Raw genomic sequence first — 18,798 nt, 5'->3', positions numbered from 1 at the left:
TTTTGTTGATATCAGTCACATGTTGAAATAATATTTTAGATATACTGAGTTATTTCTAAAATTAATTTCACTAACTTTTTATTTTTAAAAATGTGGCCACTAAAAAAAATTTACTTACATATGTGGCTCACATTACGTTTCTACTGGACAGTGCTGCTCTAGACAAGGGAAAATACTGCTGGAATAGTAGGATAAAAAGCAGGTAGTTACGACCTAGCATGTAAGGTAGGTTTCCAATTTTATGGTGGAAAAAGTACATGTGAAATGAAAGACTGAAAAAGACTTACTGTGATTTTAAGTGTGGTTAATCCTTGGTGATTCCCTGCCCCCCAACCTATTTTGTCTATATTTCTCAAAATTTCTAAAACTAGTATTTAGTATCTTTTAAATCAGAAAACAATGAACTCAATAGGGGGTACTGCTGAGTCAGAACAAGTCTGACTTAAAGTCCAAGGTCTCAAACTCAATATTATACAAGTAAGAGCTAAATTCTATTTTTAATGGTAAGAGCTTGGAATACCCTCTATATACTTAAATTATTCCCCTTTGAGGCATGCTAAGGCCTCAAAGGATTCCAAGCTACCCTCCACAAAATAAATGGTTTTCCTGATTACAAAATACTCACATTTAAAAACAAGGTAGGCATTTTGCTAAAAAAAAAAAAAGAACTACAAAAATATCAACCAAGAGACAATTCAAGGCTGTTTGGTAACATCTAGAGGGATATACCCAAACTACAGATAGATGTTTTGCCTCCTTTCCTAATTTGGGACTAAAAACTGTGAATCTAGCAGAGTCTATCTTGAAGACATTATCAGGCCAATGATCTATGATGAAAGATGGTTTCAGATAAAAGCTTTATATGGAATCCACAAATTATTGGCTGCTGTCCATTTAGGGAGTGACTTCACAGACTGTTCCTCCTTGACATTCATAAAAATGCTAGCACTGTTCTCAACTAAGCTCCATCTCATACTTCAAGGTGTGGATTTTATTCATGAAAGGGTGTCAGATTTTAATAAATGCTTTTTTTGCATTTATTGGGGCGATCATGTGATTTATTCATATGGCGTATTGCAATGACTAATTGTTGAACATTGAACCAACCCTGTACTCCTTGGTCATGGTGTATAAACCCTTTTATGCTGCTGGATTCAGTTTGCTAGTTACTTTGTCAAGAATTTTGCATCAATATTTATAAGGATAAGGGTCCATAGTTTTCTTTTCTTGTGATGTCTCTATCTGGCTTTGGTATGAGGGTAATACTGGCCTCAAAGAAAGAGATGGGCAGTGTTCTATTTTTTGGAAGAGCTTATGATGACTGGAGGCTAATTCTTCTTTAAATTTTAACAGAATTCACTACTGATACCACCTAGTTCTTGGTTTGATTTAAAGAACATGGTTCCCTTTATTAGAACTAGACAGAAGGTATAAGGAGCAGGAAGTGCTTACCTGACCGTAGTCAATCTCAAGAGGGTAGAATTTTTTTGGATACTTGGTGAAATTTTTGGAGTCCCAGGCATTCCCAGTTTTTTCTTCATATAGTTTCATAAAGTGCTCAACAGCATCTTCCTTGGATGGCATCTGCTCCAGTTTGTTGCTACCAATCACTGTGCCCACGCGGCCCCAGGACCTGAATATCCAATACCTACCGGGACAGAGGGGAACAAAGGGAGTCAGACGGCCCCTCGTCCTACCGCTCAGGTGGTTCCTGTCCCTGTCATTCCTCCTGGGTGAGGAAGAACTTCCAACATGGAAAAATGATAGTTATGGAGAACAATTCTGACAAAGAACAAAAGGAACCTATTTACAGAAAAGGGCCTTTATTTTTTGGTGAACTAATTAAAGTGATTAAAGAATGCCACTTCAGATCATACTGGTAAATGGACTTCCAAAATGCCCAAGAACAGGTTTATCGTATATCCTGCAACTTTGCTGAATTTGTTTATCACTTTTAATAGCTTCCTTCTGATTTCTCAGCCTGACTGCTCTGGCTAGTGCTTCCAGTACAACGCTGAATAACAGTGGAGACAGTGGGCATCTTGTCTTGTTCCTGATCTGAGTGGGAAAGGTGTCAGTGGGTTTTTCATAAATGCCCTTTATCCTGTTGGGAAAGTTCCCTTCTGTTCTTAGTTTTCTGCATGTTTTTATCATGAAAAGTTGTTGGATTTGTCACATTCTTTTTCTGTGTCTACTGAGATGATCATGTGTTTTTATGTCCAGCAAAATTATCTTTCAAATTGAAGAAGAAATTAAGACAGTTACAGATCAACAAAAGCTGAAAGAGTTCATTACCAGAAGACCTGCCTTATAAGAAATGCTACAACGAGTTCTTCAGGCTGAAATAAAGGGACACTAGACTTAAAGCCATAAGAAGAAATACAGAACATTGGTAAAAGTAATTACATAGGCAACTGTAAAATCTCGTATTATTGTACTTTTGGTTTGTAACTGCTTTACCCCCTTCATATGACTTAACAAGCAAATGTGTAAAATAATGTTTTAAATCTATTGTTAATGGGCATACAATGTAAAAAGATGTAATCTGAGACAATAACAAAAGGGGAAAGGACAGAGAAATATAGAAGTCGAGTTTCTATGGCACGGAAACTAGGTTGATACTGGTGGAAAGAGGCTGTTACTAGATTGAGGTATTAGCTGTAGTTACAAAGGTAACCACTAAGAAAATAACTAAATATACAGGGAAAAGGAAAGAGGGGAATCAAAAAGGTATAGTACAAAAATGCTAAATGCAAAAAAAGGCAGTAATAGAGTAACTGAGGAAAAAACATAGCACATACAGGAAACAAATAGCAAAATGGTAGAAGCAGATCTTTCCTTCTTAGTTATTACCTTAAATGTCAATGGATTAGACTTCCCTATTGGCAGAATGGATGAAAAGTCTTGATCCATCTAAATGCTGTCTAAAAGAGACTAACCTTAGGTACAAAGATACAAAAAGGTTCAAAATAAAAAGGAGGAAAAAGATATTCCATACAAACAATAATCAAAATTTTGAGAGCCAGAGTAGATATATTACTGTAATACAAAGCAGACTTTAAGTCAAAAAAGATCACAAGAGATAAAGGCTATTACATATTGATAAAAGGTTCAATCAAGCAAGATGATACAACAATTGTAAATGTACCTCACAACAGAGCCCCAAAACATATGAAGCAAAAACTGACAGAATCGAAGGGAAAATATAATAGTTCTATAATAATAAGAGACTTCAATATACCACTTTCAACAACTGACAGTCAATAAGGAAACAGAGGACTTGAACAACTCTATTAACCCATTAGACCTAATGAACATATTTGGACGACTCCTTCTAACGGCAGCAGTATACATACTCCTCTAAAGTGCACATGCAACATTTTCTAGGACTGACTATATGTGAGGTCATAAAACAAGTCTTAGTAAATTTAAAAATACTTAAATCATACAAAGTATCTTCTCAGACTACAATGGAATAAAGCTAGAAATCAATAACAGAAGGAAAACTGGAAAATTTATAGATATGTTGAAATTAAAACAGACTATTAAACAACTAATGGGCCAAAGAAGAAATCACAAGGGAAATGAAATGAATGAAAATGAAAATACAACATACCAAAACTTAAGGGATACAGCAAAAGCAGTGCTCAGAGGGAAATTTAAAGCTCTAAAGGACTACATTAAAAAAATTCACAAGTCAATAGACTAACTTCATATGTAAAGAAACTAGAAGGAGAGCAAACAAAACCCAAAGATAGCAGAAGGAAGGAAAGAGTAAATATTAGAGCAGAGATAAATGAAGTAAATAATAGAAAAGTGCTATCAGAGAATCAACAAAACCAAAAGTTGGTTTTTGAAAAGATAATTATAAACGGACAAACCTTTAGCCAGACTTTCAAAGAAAAAAAAGGGTCAGACTTGGTGAGACTCAGCAGAACCCCTTACTGAGTTAACTGTTTTCTGATTTCAAAGATATTAAATATTGTCATACTGTCTAAAGCAATCTATGAAGTCAATGTAATCTTTATCAAAATTCTGGCAGACTTTTCTGCAAAAATGGAAAAAGTGTTCCTCAAATTCATATAGAATTGCAAGGGGCTGTGAATAGCCAAAATAACCTCCAAAGTTGGAGGACTCACACTTTCTGACTTCAAAACTTACAAGGTTACAGTAATGAAAACAGTGTGGTAGTGGGATATGGATAGAAATATGGACCAATGGAATAGAATCGAGAGTCCAGAGATAAAGCCACACATCCATGGCCAGTTGTGTCAAGTCCATTTAATGGGGAAAGAATAGTTTCTTCTGCAAATGGTGCTGACACAAAGTGGAAAGCCACAAACAAAAGAATGAATGTGGACTCATAATTCTCACCACAATCAAAAATTAATTCAAAATGGATCAATGACCTAGATATAAGAGCTAACACTACAATACTCACACAAGAAAATATGGGGAAATATCTGGGCCAAGGATTTGAGTAGACACCTCTTCAAAGAAGATATTCAAATGGCCAATGAAGCAGAAGGAAAGATGCCCAACATCATTAGCCATTAAAGAAATGCACATTAAAACTACAAGAAGATACCATTTCAAACCCACAAAGAGGGCAATTATTTAAAAAATGGAAAATAACAGTTACTGGCAAGAATGCAGCAAAATAGGACCCCTCGTACACTGTTGATGGGAATGTAAAATGGTGTAGCCAGTGTGGAAAACAGTTTGGCGGTTACCTATTAAGTGTATCATCTGGCAATTCCACTCCTAAGTATATATGCAAAAGTATTAAAAGCAGGGACTCAGACAGAAATTTGTATACCAATGTCATTAGTTATTATTCACAATAGCCAAAAGGTAGAAGCAACTCAAATGTCCAAAAGAGATAAATGGATAAAGAAAATGTGGTACATCCATGTTGCATTTGGTACATGCAATGGAATATTATTTAACTGTAGAAGGAAAGTAAGTGCTTGTACATGCTACAATATGGATGAACCTTGAAGACATCATGTTGAGTGAAACAAGCCAGACATAAAAGAACAACTGTTTTATGATTCTTTCATATGAAATACATACAAGCAAACTCATGCCGAGTGGTTACCAGGGATGGGGGGAGAGAAGAATGGGAAGTCATTGCTAAATGAGTATGAGTTTTGGTTTGGGATGATGAAAATAGTCTGGAAATATAGTGCTGAAAGTTACACAGTATTGTCCATGTACTAAATGTTAAAGAACTGCCCACTTAAAATGATTTTTATGCTATGTATATTTTAGCACAATTAAAAATAAATAAACTTAAGATGGGAGGACCAGAAAAATGCATGTCCACAATCACCATTGGAATCTAACAAAGTTCTTTATACACATGTTTCCCCTTATTCACAGATACCCCATTCCATAGTGAGGGGCAATCAACTCACTAGATGAGCACGGCTCTGCCCAGAGATGTAGATACAAACCAGTCCAGCCCCTCAACATGCCCCAGACTCTATAATCCACCCTGGCCTAGCTCCACGATGTTATAAAGAAAGGTGAAAAAAAAAAAAAAAAAACACACCCAAATATCCTTAATAACTGCACCATTTGCAGTTAGGGAATTGGAATTAACAGTAAAGAGTAATAATAAATTCGGTGACTGCCAAACTATACTGGCTTCAGAACTTGTAATATACTTAAAGGTATGGGAACTCTAGATTCTTCAACTGGTTAAAAGCAAAGGTAATTGGGAGAGGATGTGAAACCACGTTATGTGTGATGACTGGGTTGAAGGACAACAAGCTATCCAGGGCTGAATAGCTTTGCCCTCCTCTTCACGAAAGGCCTTATGGTATTTTTTGGTTGTGATGAGATTTAACTCCCTAGTTAGTGTTTAAATAGCTTCAGTTTCACCACTAACCTTTTATGGAACACATCCTGGCCTCAATATTCTCTCTTTCCCAGAACACACCTGCTTTCTTTGTCATCCTCCAGAAGTTGTAGCTTGTAGTAGGAGTTGGTTCCTTTAACGATGTCCACCAGGCCGAGGGTGGCACTGAAGACCTTCCCGCCCCTCTCCAGGACATGTGCAGAGTGCTCCAGACCTGTGATGGAGGCAAAGCTCTCGGTTTTCTCTTCAGCAGAGGGGCCATACATTCAGGGAGAAGGGAGTCTGCAGGCCTAGGGGTTCACAGCTGGATATACTAATACTTCCTTTGAGAGGTTCCCCACAAAGGGTGATCCCAGGACTGGGGAGGCCGTGAGGGTGAAGGGAGGCTCACAGGTGGGCAAGGCACAGCCCATTCCCGTCAGGCTGGGGAAGAGCCCAGCACACTGTGGGCTTTCAGGAGAGTTTTCCTAATCAACTGGTGTGATGGTGGCTGGCTCTGCTCACATCCCTCTGCTTGCTTACCAGAATCAGGATCGACAGCTGCTCCTCCTTTAAGAGTTAGTTTCATTCTCTTTTCAGATTTGTTGATACCTTTGAAGGGGACAGAGAAATCCAAACATCAAATTAAAAAGGGGAGGGTGGAAGGCAAGTGAGTTCCTTTTACTTTCATTATTCACTCAATGCCATCTGTGTGCCGCCCCCCAAGATCCCAAAGCACCTGCCACTCTGTGCCCAGTGAAAACCGAATGGAGGAAACTGGTCTGGATTGCATGTGACAGACATTTCCTGGGCCCAGGGTGGGGAGGCTCCATGCAGATGCACCTGGCTGGGCCGGGAAAGGCTAGGACCTGTGGCAGGACAGGGTCACTGACTTCCCCAACTCTTGGCCCCCATGGAGGGACAGCTCAGTGTCCTCACCTTCCTCCTTGATAGGGCCCTTGCTCTTCTTGGGCCCCCCTGACTTCCCTTTGGGGGCCACCACTTCAACAGGCTCCATCTTCACCTCAGCCCCCCAGGGGGACAAGATGTGTGCTGAGAACAACTCCTGAAAGCTCTTAGTGGAGGCTGAGATGTCTTGGAGGAAATCCTCAGACACAACACGAATGTTGGCTTCTTTAACTTCCTCCATCTTCTTACTCATCTTCTCCACCTCCTCTGTTCAAATGGGGGAGGGGAGTGACGTGACTAAGCAGTAAGTTTAAAATCAAACTTAAATCTCACATGACTCTAGTTTTATTAACTGAGTACTTTCAAACCCTCATCATCCACATTTCTTTCTAAATCTAATGCTCATTGGTTTTTTTCATTGTAATAATTTTCTCTTTGTGTAATACACAATCAGTTAGGGCAGCCTTCTCCAAACCACTGCATATAATGAGATGTTAATAGGCACTCCATAGAAAAGGACTTCCAGGTCAAATACATTTGGGAAATGCTGTACACCCTTTCTCTAGCCTTGGAGAGTCAAGGCAGCCACCATCAGTATAAAGAACTTCAGAAGTCTTGCAGTTTAGAAACCCGTTTGTCTTTGTTTCACTCCGCATTTCCCAAATACACTTGAGCTGTGAACTTTTGTTTTGGCAGCAAACTTAGTAACATCTTGTGGAGCAGTGCTAAATGATGAGAACAGCAGCTCACAGTATTTAGTTAGGAACACAGGACATGTGTGGCTATATGCTCCAATACAGAGCAGCAATGCAAAGTACAAATACCCTGGTTTTCCTTCGTAAAGGACTTGAATTACGGGGATGATAGGAAGAAAAACATTTTTTGAGTGTCAGACACCACCCTAAGGAGTTCACCTCATTTAATCCTCATCACAATCCCATGAGACAGACAGCATCACCCTCATTTTGAAAATAAGCACACTCACTTTTAGTACTAATGCACAGGGAGGCCTTGTTGGCTGTCCCTGTCATCTTTCCCCCGAGTTTCTCAATGGTGGCCTTCACTTCATCCTTGTTCCGAGAGAGTTTCCCAAGAGTCAGGATCTTCATGTTGGATAACGGTTTATCTGGGATGGAAGACCAGAATCATCAGGCAAGGCTAACTCCGAGCTGCTCTCAAGAGAGGTGGAGGAGCAGGAAACCTGAGCAGCAAGCTCCCGGGGAACACGTGGGCACCACAGGCTGCCTGTGGTGAAGAGGACAGGCCTCATCACCCTTTCATAAACTTCTCTTTGAGAAAAGGGCTAGGGGAAAGCAGAGCTGTCAAGGACAGGAAGCTACCAATTGAGAATGTCCCTCACATAGAATGGACGTGGGCAGGGGAGAGGCCATGAGACAACACTGCTCCATGAACAGGTCAGCTTCACTGGCTGCAGGCCTGGGCAAATGGGGGTTGCATTTGGGGGAAGAGGGTCCAGGAGGCTGACAGGGGGGTAGGAAGGAGAGAGGGAGGTAGGTGGGCTCCTTATTCTTCTCTTCCCAACCCTATGTCTGAAAAACATAGGGTGATTCTCATGTAACACTTATTAACCTCATTAAAAAAGTTACACATGTCCGTGACAGCTGTTCACAGCTTCTGGTCAGCACAACCACACTGAGCTGACATAATGGATTCCAGGCAAAATGAGGAAACGCTGGCATTCTAGGTGTCCAGCACAACTCCAGGCAGGAAAGCGGTAGTATACCTTTTGTCTGTTGCAAAAGGGAATGCAGTAGTGGTGACACATTTCTAGAGTAAGAAATGCTGTAGGGAGAAGTCCTTCAAGCCTTCCCTGTGATGGCAAACAACTAGGGCACCAATGGTTTAACAGAAAACTGTCTGACGTCTCCACAGAGGGACAAAGTCACGTGTGTGTGAACTGCTGGTGATGGAAAAGCAGAGGAGGCGAACCTCAGAGCAGGAGCCAGAACGCCAGGCTCCCCGCCTGGTCCTCCAGGCACACTCCACCCCAGGCTTTAGGCAGGCCCATGACGGCCACCAACGCACTCACCTGAGTGACCACTGGCCCAGCCAGGGCTCAGCCTGCAGCTGGGGATGGAAGGAGGTCACCAAAGGACTACCATCAGGACAGAACCCTTGTTCTCCACCCACCAAAGCTGTGGCCTTAACAATTAAGACTATGACGTCCTTCTCTGATTAAACCAAGGTAGTGGGTCTCTCTTGAGTGGAAAACATTCATCTCATCATCTCTGTTGGTGTGGAATATTTCTCACTAATGCTGATCGACAGCTTTCTCTGACCCTGTATGCAACAGAGACCCCAGTCAGGATGACTGACAGGGTGTAGGCTTGCCTGGAAGCAAGAGAACAAGATCTGGAGAGGTGCGACGTGGTGCAGTTAAGCACTACAGTATTCAGATATTCTGAGTACCATTCCAGGTAAGGCTGCCTACCTGGCCCTCCAGACTCCCAGAATGAGAAGACCATCATTTGCTACCTGCTGCTCCTCCAGAAGTTTATGGCAAAGAGGAAACCCAGGAGGAAACCTTCTCCACCAACTTGGTGCCACTAGAAGAGAGTGGGCAAACTAGCCCTAGGAAGGGGCTCTCAGATCGGGACCCCGGCCCATGGTGGTCCCAGGAACTGTACCTGCTGGAGCAGAAGAGTTCATAGTAGTGGGTGCCGAGGCAGTGGAGGGTGGGGGTGCAGCTGCCACTGGGGTGCTGGTCTCTGGGGCGAATAAACGGTCCTGCTTTTTGACTTTCAGTTTCTTAAGGTAAGAGATTTCCCGGAATTCCTAAGTAATATAAATTTTAGTTGTTAAGAAAACCAGCTCTCCCTAAAAATAACCACCCAAGACAGCAAAGGAAATCTGGCTTGCCCAAATTAAAGAACAGCAGGCTGCACACAGTAGTCACTCAATAAACAATAACCAAAAATTCAGTCTTTGTTAAGCAAGATTTTTACACTGATTGGAAAACCTGGACTCCAGTTAGATGTCTTTTGGTTCTACTTTTCTATTTTGCAAACATACGGAACTCATAATATAATTTTATATTTTGAGGATGAGGATGACCCAGCTGTGAAGAAGTCTGAGAAACACCACACTGCACTGCATTTGGTGACCTGGAGTGTGGACAAGCCCAAGTAAATGCAGGCGGGAACCACATTTTCCTGCCAGTGAGAATCTCCCAGGACTCTCCCTTACCTTTGGGGTCACCCATTCCTTCCGGTTGGGTGTCTGTGTCCTGACCATACACTTGGTCCAGGCAGTGACATCCCCGGTACAGTAATAGGCGTCGCTCTTGAAGACCAGCTGGCCTGAGCATTCCTCACAGGGAAGGAGGGCGCCAAACGCCATCCCATCAGCAACTCGGTCCAAGATCTGAAGCCAGTGAAGAAACATGTCAGAGAGGAAAGGCTATAGAGAAGGACATTTACCAATGTGGGATGGAAGAATTTGCACAAACTTCATTCACCAAAAAATGAGAGGCAGCTGAACCAAGGGCTTGCCCCGAGGCTCTTGAAAACCCTAAGGCAGCTAGTTTACACTTGGAGCTTGGATTTTTATACTGTAAGAGATCGTATTTCCATGCGTATAGTGTAAAGTGTTTCTGAAACTTCTCCATCCATCACTTATTTAGAATAAAGGGAGAGCCCACAGCAGCCAACTGCTACTGCATGAGGGACAGCGCCAATCTCAATTCCAGAAAACAACAGCAGGGAGGGGCCGGCTGGGGAAACTGGTGGGATGCTGGTATGCCACCTTCCAAGAGGGCATCTCTAAGTCCCTCTGCAGACCTGGCAGCCCTTGGGGAGTTTGGACAGAAGGCAGCAGACAGTGTTCCTCAAGCCAAAGTACATAGCATGAAAATACAAGGCTAATCTGCAGCCTGCCTGAGTCCTCACTGAATCTCTAAATCAAATGTTAACTTGTGGAAGATGTCAGGAGGGGCCTGTGAAAGGGTGCCCCAACCTGACCCTGGGAAAATGGTGACCACGATGGTGGAGATGACAGCGCAACACAACTATGGAATTTTTACTCCTTGCAATTAATACCAGCAGGTGTTCAAACGGAGAGCCTCCCACACTTCATTAGGACGGTTACTCCACAACAGCCTGGGCTGGCCTCATGCGCGTGTCCCACTTAACACAAAGGCAGCTCACCGCCGACTCCCCGGAAGGCACTTGCTGCTTGTTGAAGATAAGGAGCTCTTTCAGGTCATTAGTTGAACACACTTTCTTGAGCTCGTCCTTGATGTTCCAGATCATGTCGTTCTGTGCCTATGGACAAGACCCAGTGGCTAAGAGAACAGCTCTTTTCAAAGTAAAATCTGACTTGAGAAACAGATTCCATCCCCAGTTGTTTACTGAGATGCCCCTCTAAAGAAGTTAGTCTGATCAAGGTAGGCTTTTACTCCCAGAGTTAGCCTCTTGGGGATATCAAATTAAACATGGAGCATGGTCTCTCTGAGCACACTGCAGGGGGTGGGAGACCACTTTGGGGAACAAGGAAGGCTACAGCTAGAGCACCAAGGCCCTCTGGGACCAATTCCTTAGAAATAAACCCCAGGAGATACAGGTAAGAACCTAGAAGCACTAGGCTGGGTCCAGAGCTGCTGTTTTTCCTCCCAATGTCCGGCATCTATGGGGTGGGATGGGGCAGACGTGGCTGTTCTCCACCAAACTCGGAACAGAGTAGGGATGATTCTCAAATACCTATTTTCCTTAATAGTGTGTTATATTCAGTACCATGCAGGAATATATTTAAGCTCTTTTGAAAACTTACTTTAAAAACCTTGTTTAATATCTATTAAGTGCCTAGTCTTTGTAGGACACTTTGACATGTCACCTCAGCCATTCTCACACCACCACAGAGCTGGGGGTACTATCAGCCTCCTCATTTTAGAGCCACGGTCTGGGCGAGTCTTCTTCCTCTGCAGGACAGTGGCAAGTTAGTCACCACTTCAGCCTGAGACTCCACCTCTTAAAATGGAGATGAGAATGCTGGCCCTGCTTGCAGAAACAGACAGGCTGGCAAATACAAAAGCACTGCAGCACCTCAGCTCTACTGCAGCCGCATTTGGCACACAATCGACACATTTTTTGCTAAAAGACAATCATACCAAATTTGTGATACTGATGAAGCAAATGGGACCAGATCAGACACTGCTTCTAATTTCTATACCACCAGTAAAAACTGAATACCCACCCAAGAGAGCAAAGCACATGGCTCCTGAAAACCACATTCCCAAGAAGAGACCTGTTGTTCTTCCCTAGTTTCCGAAACACCCAGCATTTTCTGATTACTATTTTTTACCCTGCTTCAACACATGCAAAATCATTCAAACACACTCAAACAATGATGAATCCCTCAGGCCAATGACCATTCCAATGACCATTGATTTAATGGGTGATTAAACCCTCTTTTGTCATCGGCCTTCTATTCCTCTAATTTTTTATGACAAGAGGTCTTCATTTAAAAAAATATGCAAAAATTACCTCTTTAAGAGATAAAGAGAGATCCTTTGGCACTATCATTTGACACTCTTGAATTTAATATCTAGTTTCCAATGCTTGCAAGCGACCCTGAAAGATGCAGAGTGCGGTATGAGTTGGCCAAGCACGAATCTGCCATCATTTCAGTGTGAGGCTGGTGAGTGGGAACAGACCCCTGCTGAGCTCCTGCTTGAGCCTAGCTGCTGGACTGGCACCCATAGCCTAATGCGAGTTCTCGCCCAAGTAAAAACTTTCTTTCTTTGGGAAGAGGGAAGAAAACAGTCTGAGGGGAAAAAAGTCATGCTATTTAATGACAGCTATCAATCTGGGAATTCTTAAAGGTCTTGGTAAGTGGGACACTCCTTCTTGAACTTTCTTCCCAGAGTGAGGGAGAATTGAGAAAGGAGACACACAGCCCAGCACTCACCTTGAGGGCCTTTTCAAGCTTGCTATCCTTGTCTTTTTCTTTTTTAGATTTCTTCTTGGCCACTTCCTCAATTCCATCTACCTCATCACCTTTTCTCTTTCTGAAAAAGATATAGGATGTAAGAGACAGAACCAGAGCCATTAAAACTGAAACCCAATGACTTGGGATGACACAGTATCTAGAATGTATTATGTTTTTTCAAACATTACTTTAATACCTCTCTGCCACACACCCCCATGTTTCTCAGTGCTTTTAGGCACTCCCTGGTGAGCGTCAGGGCTCTCTATTTAGGTAATATCCTCAACCAAGAAGGCAGGAGACTTCATCCATTTCAGAATATACTCTGCCAGCAGGAGGAGGGCTGCAGGTTGTTCCAGAGCCTTGGAACAACCCAGTACAGGATCCAGGGCTCAGGCTCCATCCGATGTCTTAGTATAAACAAGACCACAGGGGAGGTTTTGGCAGGGACTAAGCCCATGGCTGAGACTGGGATGGCAGAAAGATAAAGCACAAGTGCCAAAGGCTGAGCCTTTCAAGCCAGAACACCAAGGCTGTCCTGAGCAGGCTGTTCTCAGAGGTGGGGCTGTGCTACCGCTTAAAGCCAAAATAACTGACAGTCAAGGCACGGCTAACCAGTCTGCCCCAGCTGACCAAGCACAGCAGTATCCTTCCTGACTCGACGGAGGGCACTGACGGTACAAGCACCCGCCGAGTATGAGGAGCAGAGGGGCTAAGCACTCAGCCCGCTTCACACAAACCTGACTTCAAATCCTCGTACTTTTCCTCATCCATAAATAGAGAGAATACCACCTACCTTGTAAGGCTGTTGTGATGAGTAAAAGATAAAAACCTCACATAAAGTGCTTAGCATAGTGTCTGGCATACTGGAAGTGTTCAATAAATTCTGGTTATTATGACATAAATGTGAGCTTAAGAATTCCTACCCTTATATCATGTGCTGTGATGCCCTGAGGACTTTCTGATCCACATGACTGATATTCCAGTTTGTTTTTTTACACATTCCAGAGCCACACGTGCTGCTGCCATGGGCCAGTCTGTGTGTTCTGCAGTGAAATGAAGGATGGGGAGGTCAGGGCCGCTTCGATCCCGATAGGGCCCAGAAGTGCAGCTGTACGGGTATTCACAAGCAACTGGGGTGGAGGAACCACCAGAGAGAAAACTAGAGAGTAGCAGGCACCCAAGGACTCGAAATAGCCACTGTAGTTTTTCCCATCCTAAATCTTTAACACCCTACGAAGCCCACACCACACTGCTAAATTACAAGCAGGGGGAACTTTCTACGTATTAATCCATTGACCATCTCCCACTTAAAAATAGTCATGATACAGTCTCCCTGAACCATTCATAACAAGACACACAGACACATGGGACACAACCACACAAAGAAGTCTACCAGGATCCCGCGGGGATACAAAGGGTCATGAAGAGGGTCAGTGGACTCCCACAGGGGACAGGAGTTGTCTCTGAATGTCTGAAGGGCTCTTGAGGGGAAGTGGGATTTTATTTCACCTGTCCAAGAAGAACAGATATAGGAAGGGGGAATAGAGACCACCAAGAGGGGAACTCCATAGGGGAGGGGGATGGAGCCGAGCTTTGCTGTTGGGGTCCCCCATTATGCCTCTCCCTGAATTTCTAATGGTCAACAAAGGGAAATACAGGAGTGAGATGGAACCTGGAGGATCTTCGGGCCTCCCTCATAGCCCACACCAACCCCCTAAGCCCTGGTGAGCTCTGCTCACCCTTCACTCTTGACTCCTGGGAGCTGCTTCTTCAGGGCTTCTTTATCCTCTGGAGAGAGGAGGCTGAAGCCCTTGAGCAGGCTCGCACTGTACTCAGGCCGGAAACCCAGCTCCTCTCTGTTGCTGACGAAGCAGTTTGGGTGGTACCAGCGGTCGATCATGCCCAGCTGTGGCTTCTCTGGATCCAGCATCTTCTTGGACAGGCGTATCTGGCCCTACAGGAAAAACCATATGTGGTACAGTGAATGTCAGAAGGGCCCACGGGAAACATGGGTGGGACTGTGCCACAACCAGTAAGAGGCCTCCTGGGAGATTCTGGTTCTTTTATGGCACCCAGCATTGTTCATTACCCTCAAACTTTGGCATCTCCATTTTAAACAGAGATAATTTCAACCAGCTGGCTACCTACCCACCAGCCTGGGAAGTGAAGAAGTGATGAAATTTCTCTGAGGGTGTTTCTGTTACCTGGGACAGGTGTAAGAACTGCCTGATACTGTGTGCTGGGGCAGCGCTGGGGCTCTGGACAGCTGCATGGCAGGCTAAGGAAGCCGCTGCAGGCCCCAAATACAGCACATGCCCTAGAGTAGAGATTTTGAATATTTTGCTTCCTCAACGGACTCTTACAATTTCTTCACAGAGATGAACCCTCCTAAAAAGTGGTCATAGACCCACAGGCAAGAACCCAGTTCTGCCATCCTGCCCTGGTACACAACTTCCAGGTCTGACATTCCTGCAGAGTTCCATGCTTGTGAGCCCCAGATCCAGAGAACTCAGCACGAGGGGCTGCTGACACTATATAAGACTCCATTTTACGCCAAGCAACACTAATAGCAGATGCCTCCTGACACTCCCCTTGAAGTCAGGAGGAGCTTAACTCTTCTTCAAATTTTTGGGCTGAAAATAGCTGGGAAGACCTAACAATTTCCTTTTATTCCCCTCCTAATCCTAGCATTGCTTTAAAAAAAAAAAAAAACGAAACAAAACATATTTACATAGAACTAAGAACTTCCCATGTGCAATTTAACAAGTAGTCAGCAAATTTCAAAGAATGTTATCAGTTATAGTTCCATAGTTTCAGTTATTTCCTTATTGTAAAATAGAACATATATGCAAAAAGGTAATAACTTTCAAATTACGATTTAACAAGTAGTTATATAGGAAATTTCCAAGAATGTTATAGGCTACAGTTCCACCATTTCAGGTCTTTCCTTCTATCTATTCCAATACCCCAGCAACTAAGAAAAATTATACAGAGATTCAGTATTCTTAATCCTTTGTTAAATTCCATCTTGTCTGTTGCTACCCCTTCCTCTAGTTTAATCACTTTCCTGACCCTCAGGGATGTCTAGGCAGTGACCACCCTAACTTGTTCATGTTGAAAAGGAGTGTCGACATTATGAGAAAAGGGGATGCAATTGGTTGATGTTCTTGCAGAGGCCATTGCCTCTGGGTTTGGGTATTTAGCTGGCACAGGAGATCTCTGGAGGATTTAAGTTTCTGAAGAATAAACTTAGTGAGTGAAACTTTAGAGTCTCAGATAGGAATCTGGGTATTCTTTAGGGTTTTCAGAACTTCTGTTGACTTGGGCTTATACTATGTGATTGTCTGTCAGTAGGATTATAAGTATCAGAGCTGCAATGAGGGCAATCAGGATTGAAAGGGGCTGTTTAAAGGCATGTATCCCACAGATCAGTACCACAAGTATAGACAGGTGCTTGCAGGACAATTTCCTTTTTTTCCCCCAAAATACCATCAGCTCATCTCAATTTCCTGTACAATTCCCCAAGAAGGCAGAAACCTTCAACCAATGCCTTAAACTAATCAATCAGTGTGTGTGTTTAAGATCAGAGAAGGGCAAGAAGGCTGGAGGGTACAGGCCCACCCTTCCATCAGTGTCTTCGTGTGCAGATGGCTCTTAGCCTCAGGGACCAGGAGCAGTGGGAAGCACTGGCTAATGAAGTCCTTTTATTAAACAGAAGGAACCTGGAGGCTCCTATATCAGGAACGAACACACTGCTTGAACTCAATCCTGCCATAAAACACAGGCAGCCTACCCCTAGTCTCTGCTGAGCCCAGAAAAGACCCCTTGTGTAAGTGCTTCCCAAACTCTCCCAGGTCTTCAAAGAGCAGATTCAGTCACATATATGAGGACTGGTCCATGTGTACGTGGGACAAGACCTTGCTGAAGAAAAGTCACTGTCATCTCTGGTATCTACTAAGACCTTCATTTTATTTTTAACCACTGGTGTTGAAGTTGGTATCTACAGCCCTATTTTTTTTTCCTCGAGACATCTAATGCAAGGAATTTATAAAGGTGAGACATTTGAACACCCGAACTCTCACCTTTTCGATCTTCTCCATACATCCTTTGCATGTGCTTCTGTTGGACTTGGCATATTCTACTGCAAAGTCACCCAGCGTCTTCTCCGTCTTGCTGCCACTTCCATCCTGGCCTTTGCCTGAACAAGCAAACAGAGTAATGCTCACCTTAAGAGCCTCACAGTTTAACTCCTAAAAGGCCCCTGCCCATTTCCACCACCTCCCCAGGATTCTTACACTAGACTACCAATTGGTCCATCTCATTTCTGTCCATTTGTAACAGTTATGGTTAACAGAGCTCTTTTCTGGTGATAAAATGACTTTTCTTAGATAGGCTCTTTGGAGACAGCACAATGTTAGCTGGCCGTTGGCTGTATGACCTTCCACTTCTCTCCATTTTCTTTGGTGTCCTCCTCCCTCACTTTCGAGAGAGTTATTCAGTGTTTACTATAAGTCTTGTACCACAGTAAATTCTAACTCAGTCTTCTAATTTCTTATGTACCTTTATTTATCAAAGGTAAATGTTGAATCAAAGAGAATATCTTGAAATAGAAACAAATGCCAGTTTATAAAAGAATTAAAATATGTGGTAAAGGTGTCACTTTAAATTTGTGGGGAAAGGATGAATCATTCAAGAGTTTTAGGGAAACTGGCCAACCATTTGTGGCAAAAGCTAGATTCTATTCTCATATAAAAGTAAATTCCAAGATGTGGTGTATATATATATACACAATGTGTATATATATATACACAATGAAATATTATTCAGTCATAAAAAGAAATGAAGTTCTGTCCATGCTACAAGCATGAGCTTTGAAGACGTGTTAAGTGAAATAAGCCAGACACAATAGGACAAATATTGTATGATTTCACTTATATGAAATAAATAAAGTACACAAATTCATAAAGCCAAAAACTAAAATTCACGTTACCAAGGGCCAGGCGGGCTGGGGAATGGGGAGTTAATGCTTAGTTGGCATGGATTGTTTCTATTTGGGATGATGGAGAAGTTTTGGTAATGAATGGTGGTGATGGCGGCACAACATTGTGTATTTAATTAAGCCCCTTGAATTGTATAATTTAAAGTAGATAAAATGGGAAATGTTAGGTTGTATATGTTACCAGAATAAAAATTAAACAAAACAAAACAGAGAACTGCACAACACAGAGAGAACCCTAAGGTAAACTATGGACTATAGCTAATAACATAATTATAATAATATTGCTTCACCAATTGTAACAAAGGTACCACACTAATGCAAAGTGTTAATAACAGGGAAAACTATGTGTTGCACGTGTGTGGGGGGGTGGGGTGTAACGGGGAACTCTACTATCTGCATGATCTTTCTGTAAACATACAAAAGCTTAAAAAAAAAAAAAGTTAAATTCCAGAGCCGAATGTTTCTCCCCTAAATTCAGCTGTCTTCTCTTACCATTTCTATTAAACATAGATCTGGAGATCATAATCAGTACATTAAGGCAAGAAAAAGAAATAAAAGGTATAAAGCTTAGAAAAGCCATCTGTATTTGTAGATGCCATGATTGTGTTGTGCCTGGGAAATTGTTAGGAATCTACAAAAAAGCTAGTAGAACTATTAAATGAATTTGGCACAGGTGTACGACACAAGGTCAACATACAAAACATTTCTATATATCAGCAATAAACAATGAGAAAAAGGAATCAAAACACACAACTTAAATAGCAATAAAATACATAAAACAGAGATAAATTTAACAAAAAAAATGTGTAAGATTTATACTGAAAGCTACAACTTAAGTAGCAATAAAATACATAAAACAGATAAATTTAACAAAAAAAATGTGTAAGACATTTATACTGAAAGCTAAAATTAAAGAACATCCAAATAAACAGAAACAAATGGCATGTTCATAGATTGGAAGACTCAATTTGTAAGGATGTCAATTACCCCCAGTTTGATCCACAGATACAATGCAATGCCAATCAAAATCCTAGCAGGGTTTTTCGGGGCAAGAAATTGACAAGTTTACTGCAAAATTTATAAGGGATTATAAAAGGCA

The 18,798-nt window shown here is 42.3% G+C and overlaps 1 protein-coding gene across 1 annotated transcript in view; it reads right to left on the bottom strand.

Moving 5' to 3' along the window:
- PARP1 (poly(ADP-ribose) polymerase 1) overlaps positions 1–18,798 on the bottom strand; it is a 41,854-nt gene that overhangs the window by 14,122 nt on the left and 8,934 nt on the right. Inside the window, exons 3-13 of the mRNA XM_037822772.1 lie at positions 16,783–16,898; positions 14,440–14,654; positions 12,680–12,779; positions 10,921–11,037; positions 9,962–10,138; positions 9,403–9,550; positions 7,740–7,880; positions 6,785–7,021; positions 6,389–6,457; positions 5,948–6,080; positions 1,453–1,648 (exon numbers count right to left, since the gene is read on the bottom strand). Coding sequence (XP_037678700.1) covers positions 1,453–1,648; positions 5,948–6,080; positions 6,389–6,457; positions 6,785–7,021; positions 7,740–7,880; positions 9,403–9,550; positions 9,962–10,138; positions 10,921–11,037; positions 12,680–12,779; positions 14,440–14,654; positions 16,783–16,898 — 1,649 coding nt within the window. The remainder of the gene's footprint in view (positions 1–1,452; positions 1,649–5,947; positions 6,081–6,388; positions 6,458–6,784; positions 7,022–7,739; positions 7,881–9,402; positions 9,551–9,961; positions 10,139–10,920; positions 11,038–12,679; positions 12,780–14,439; positions 14,655–16,782; positions 16,899–18,798) is intronic.

The sequence above is a fragment of the Choloepus didactylus genome, chromosome 2, assembly GCF_015220235.1.
Source record: "Choloepus didactylus isolate mChoDid1 chromosome 2, mChoDid1.pri, whole genome shotgun sequence".
NCBI classification, from domain to species: domain Eukaryota; kingdom Metazoa; phylum Chordata; class Mammalia; order Pilosa; family Megalonychidae; genus Choloepus; species Choloepus didactylus.
Note: the sequence above shows the minus strand (reverse complement) of the source record. Positions and strands in the feature narration are given on the sequence as shown.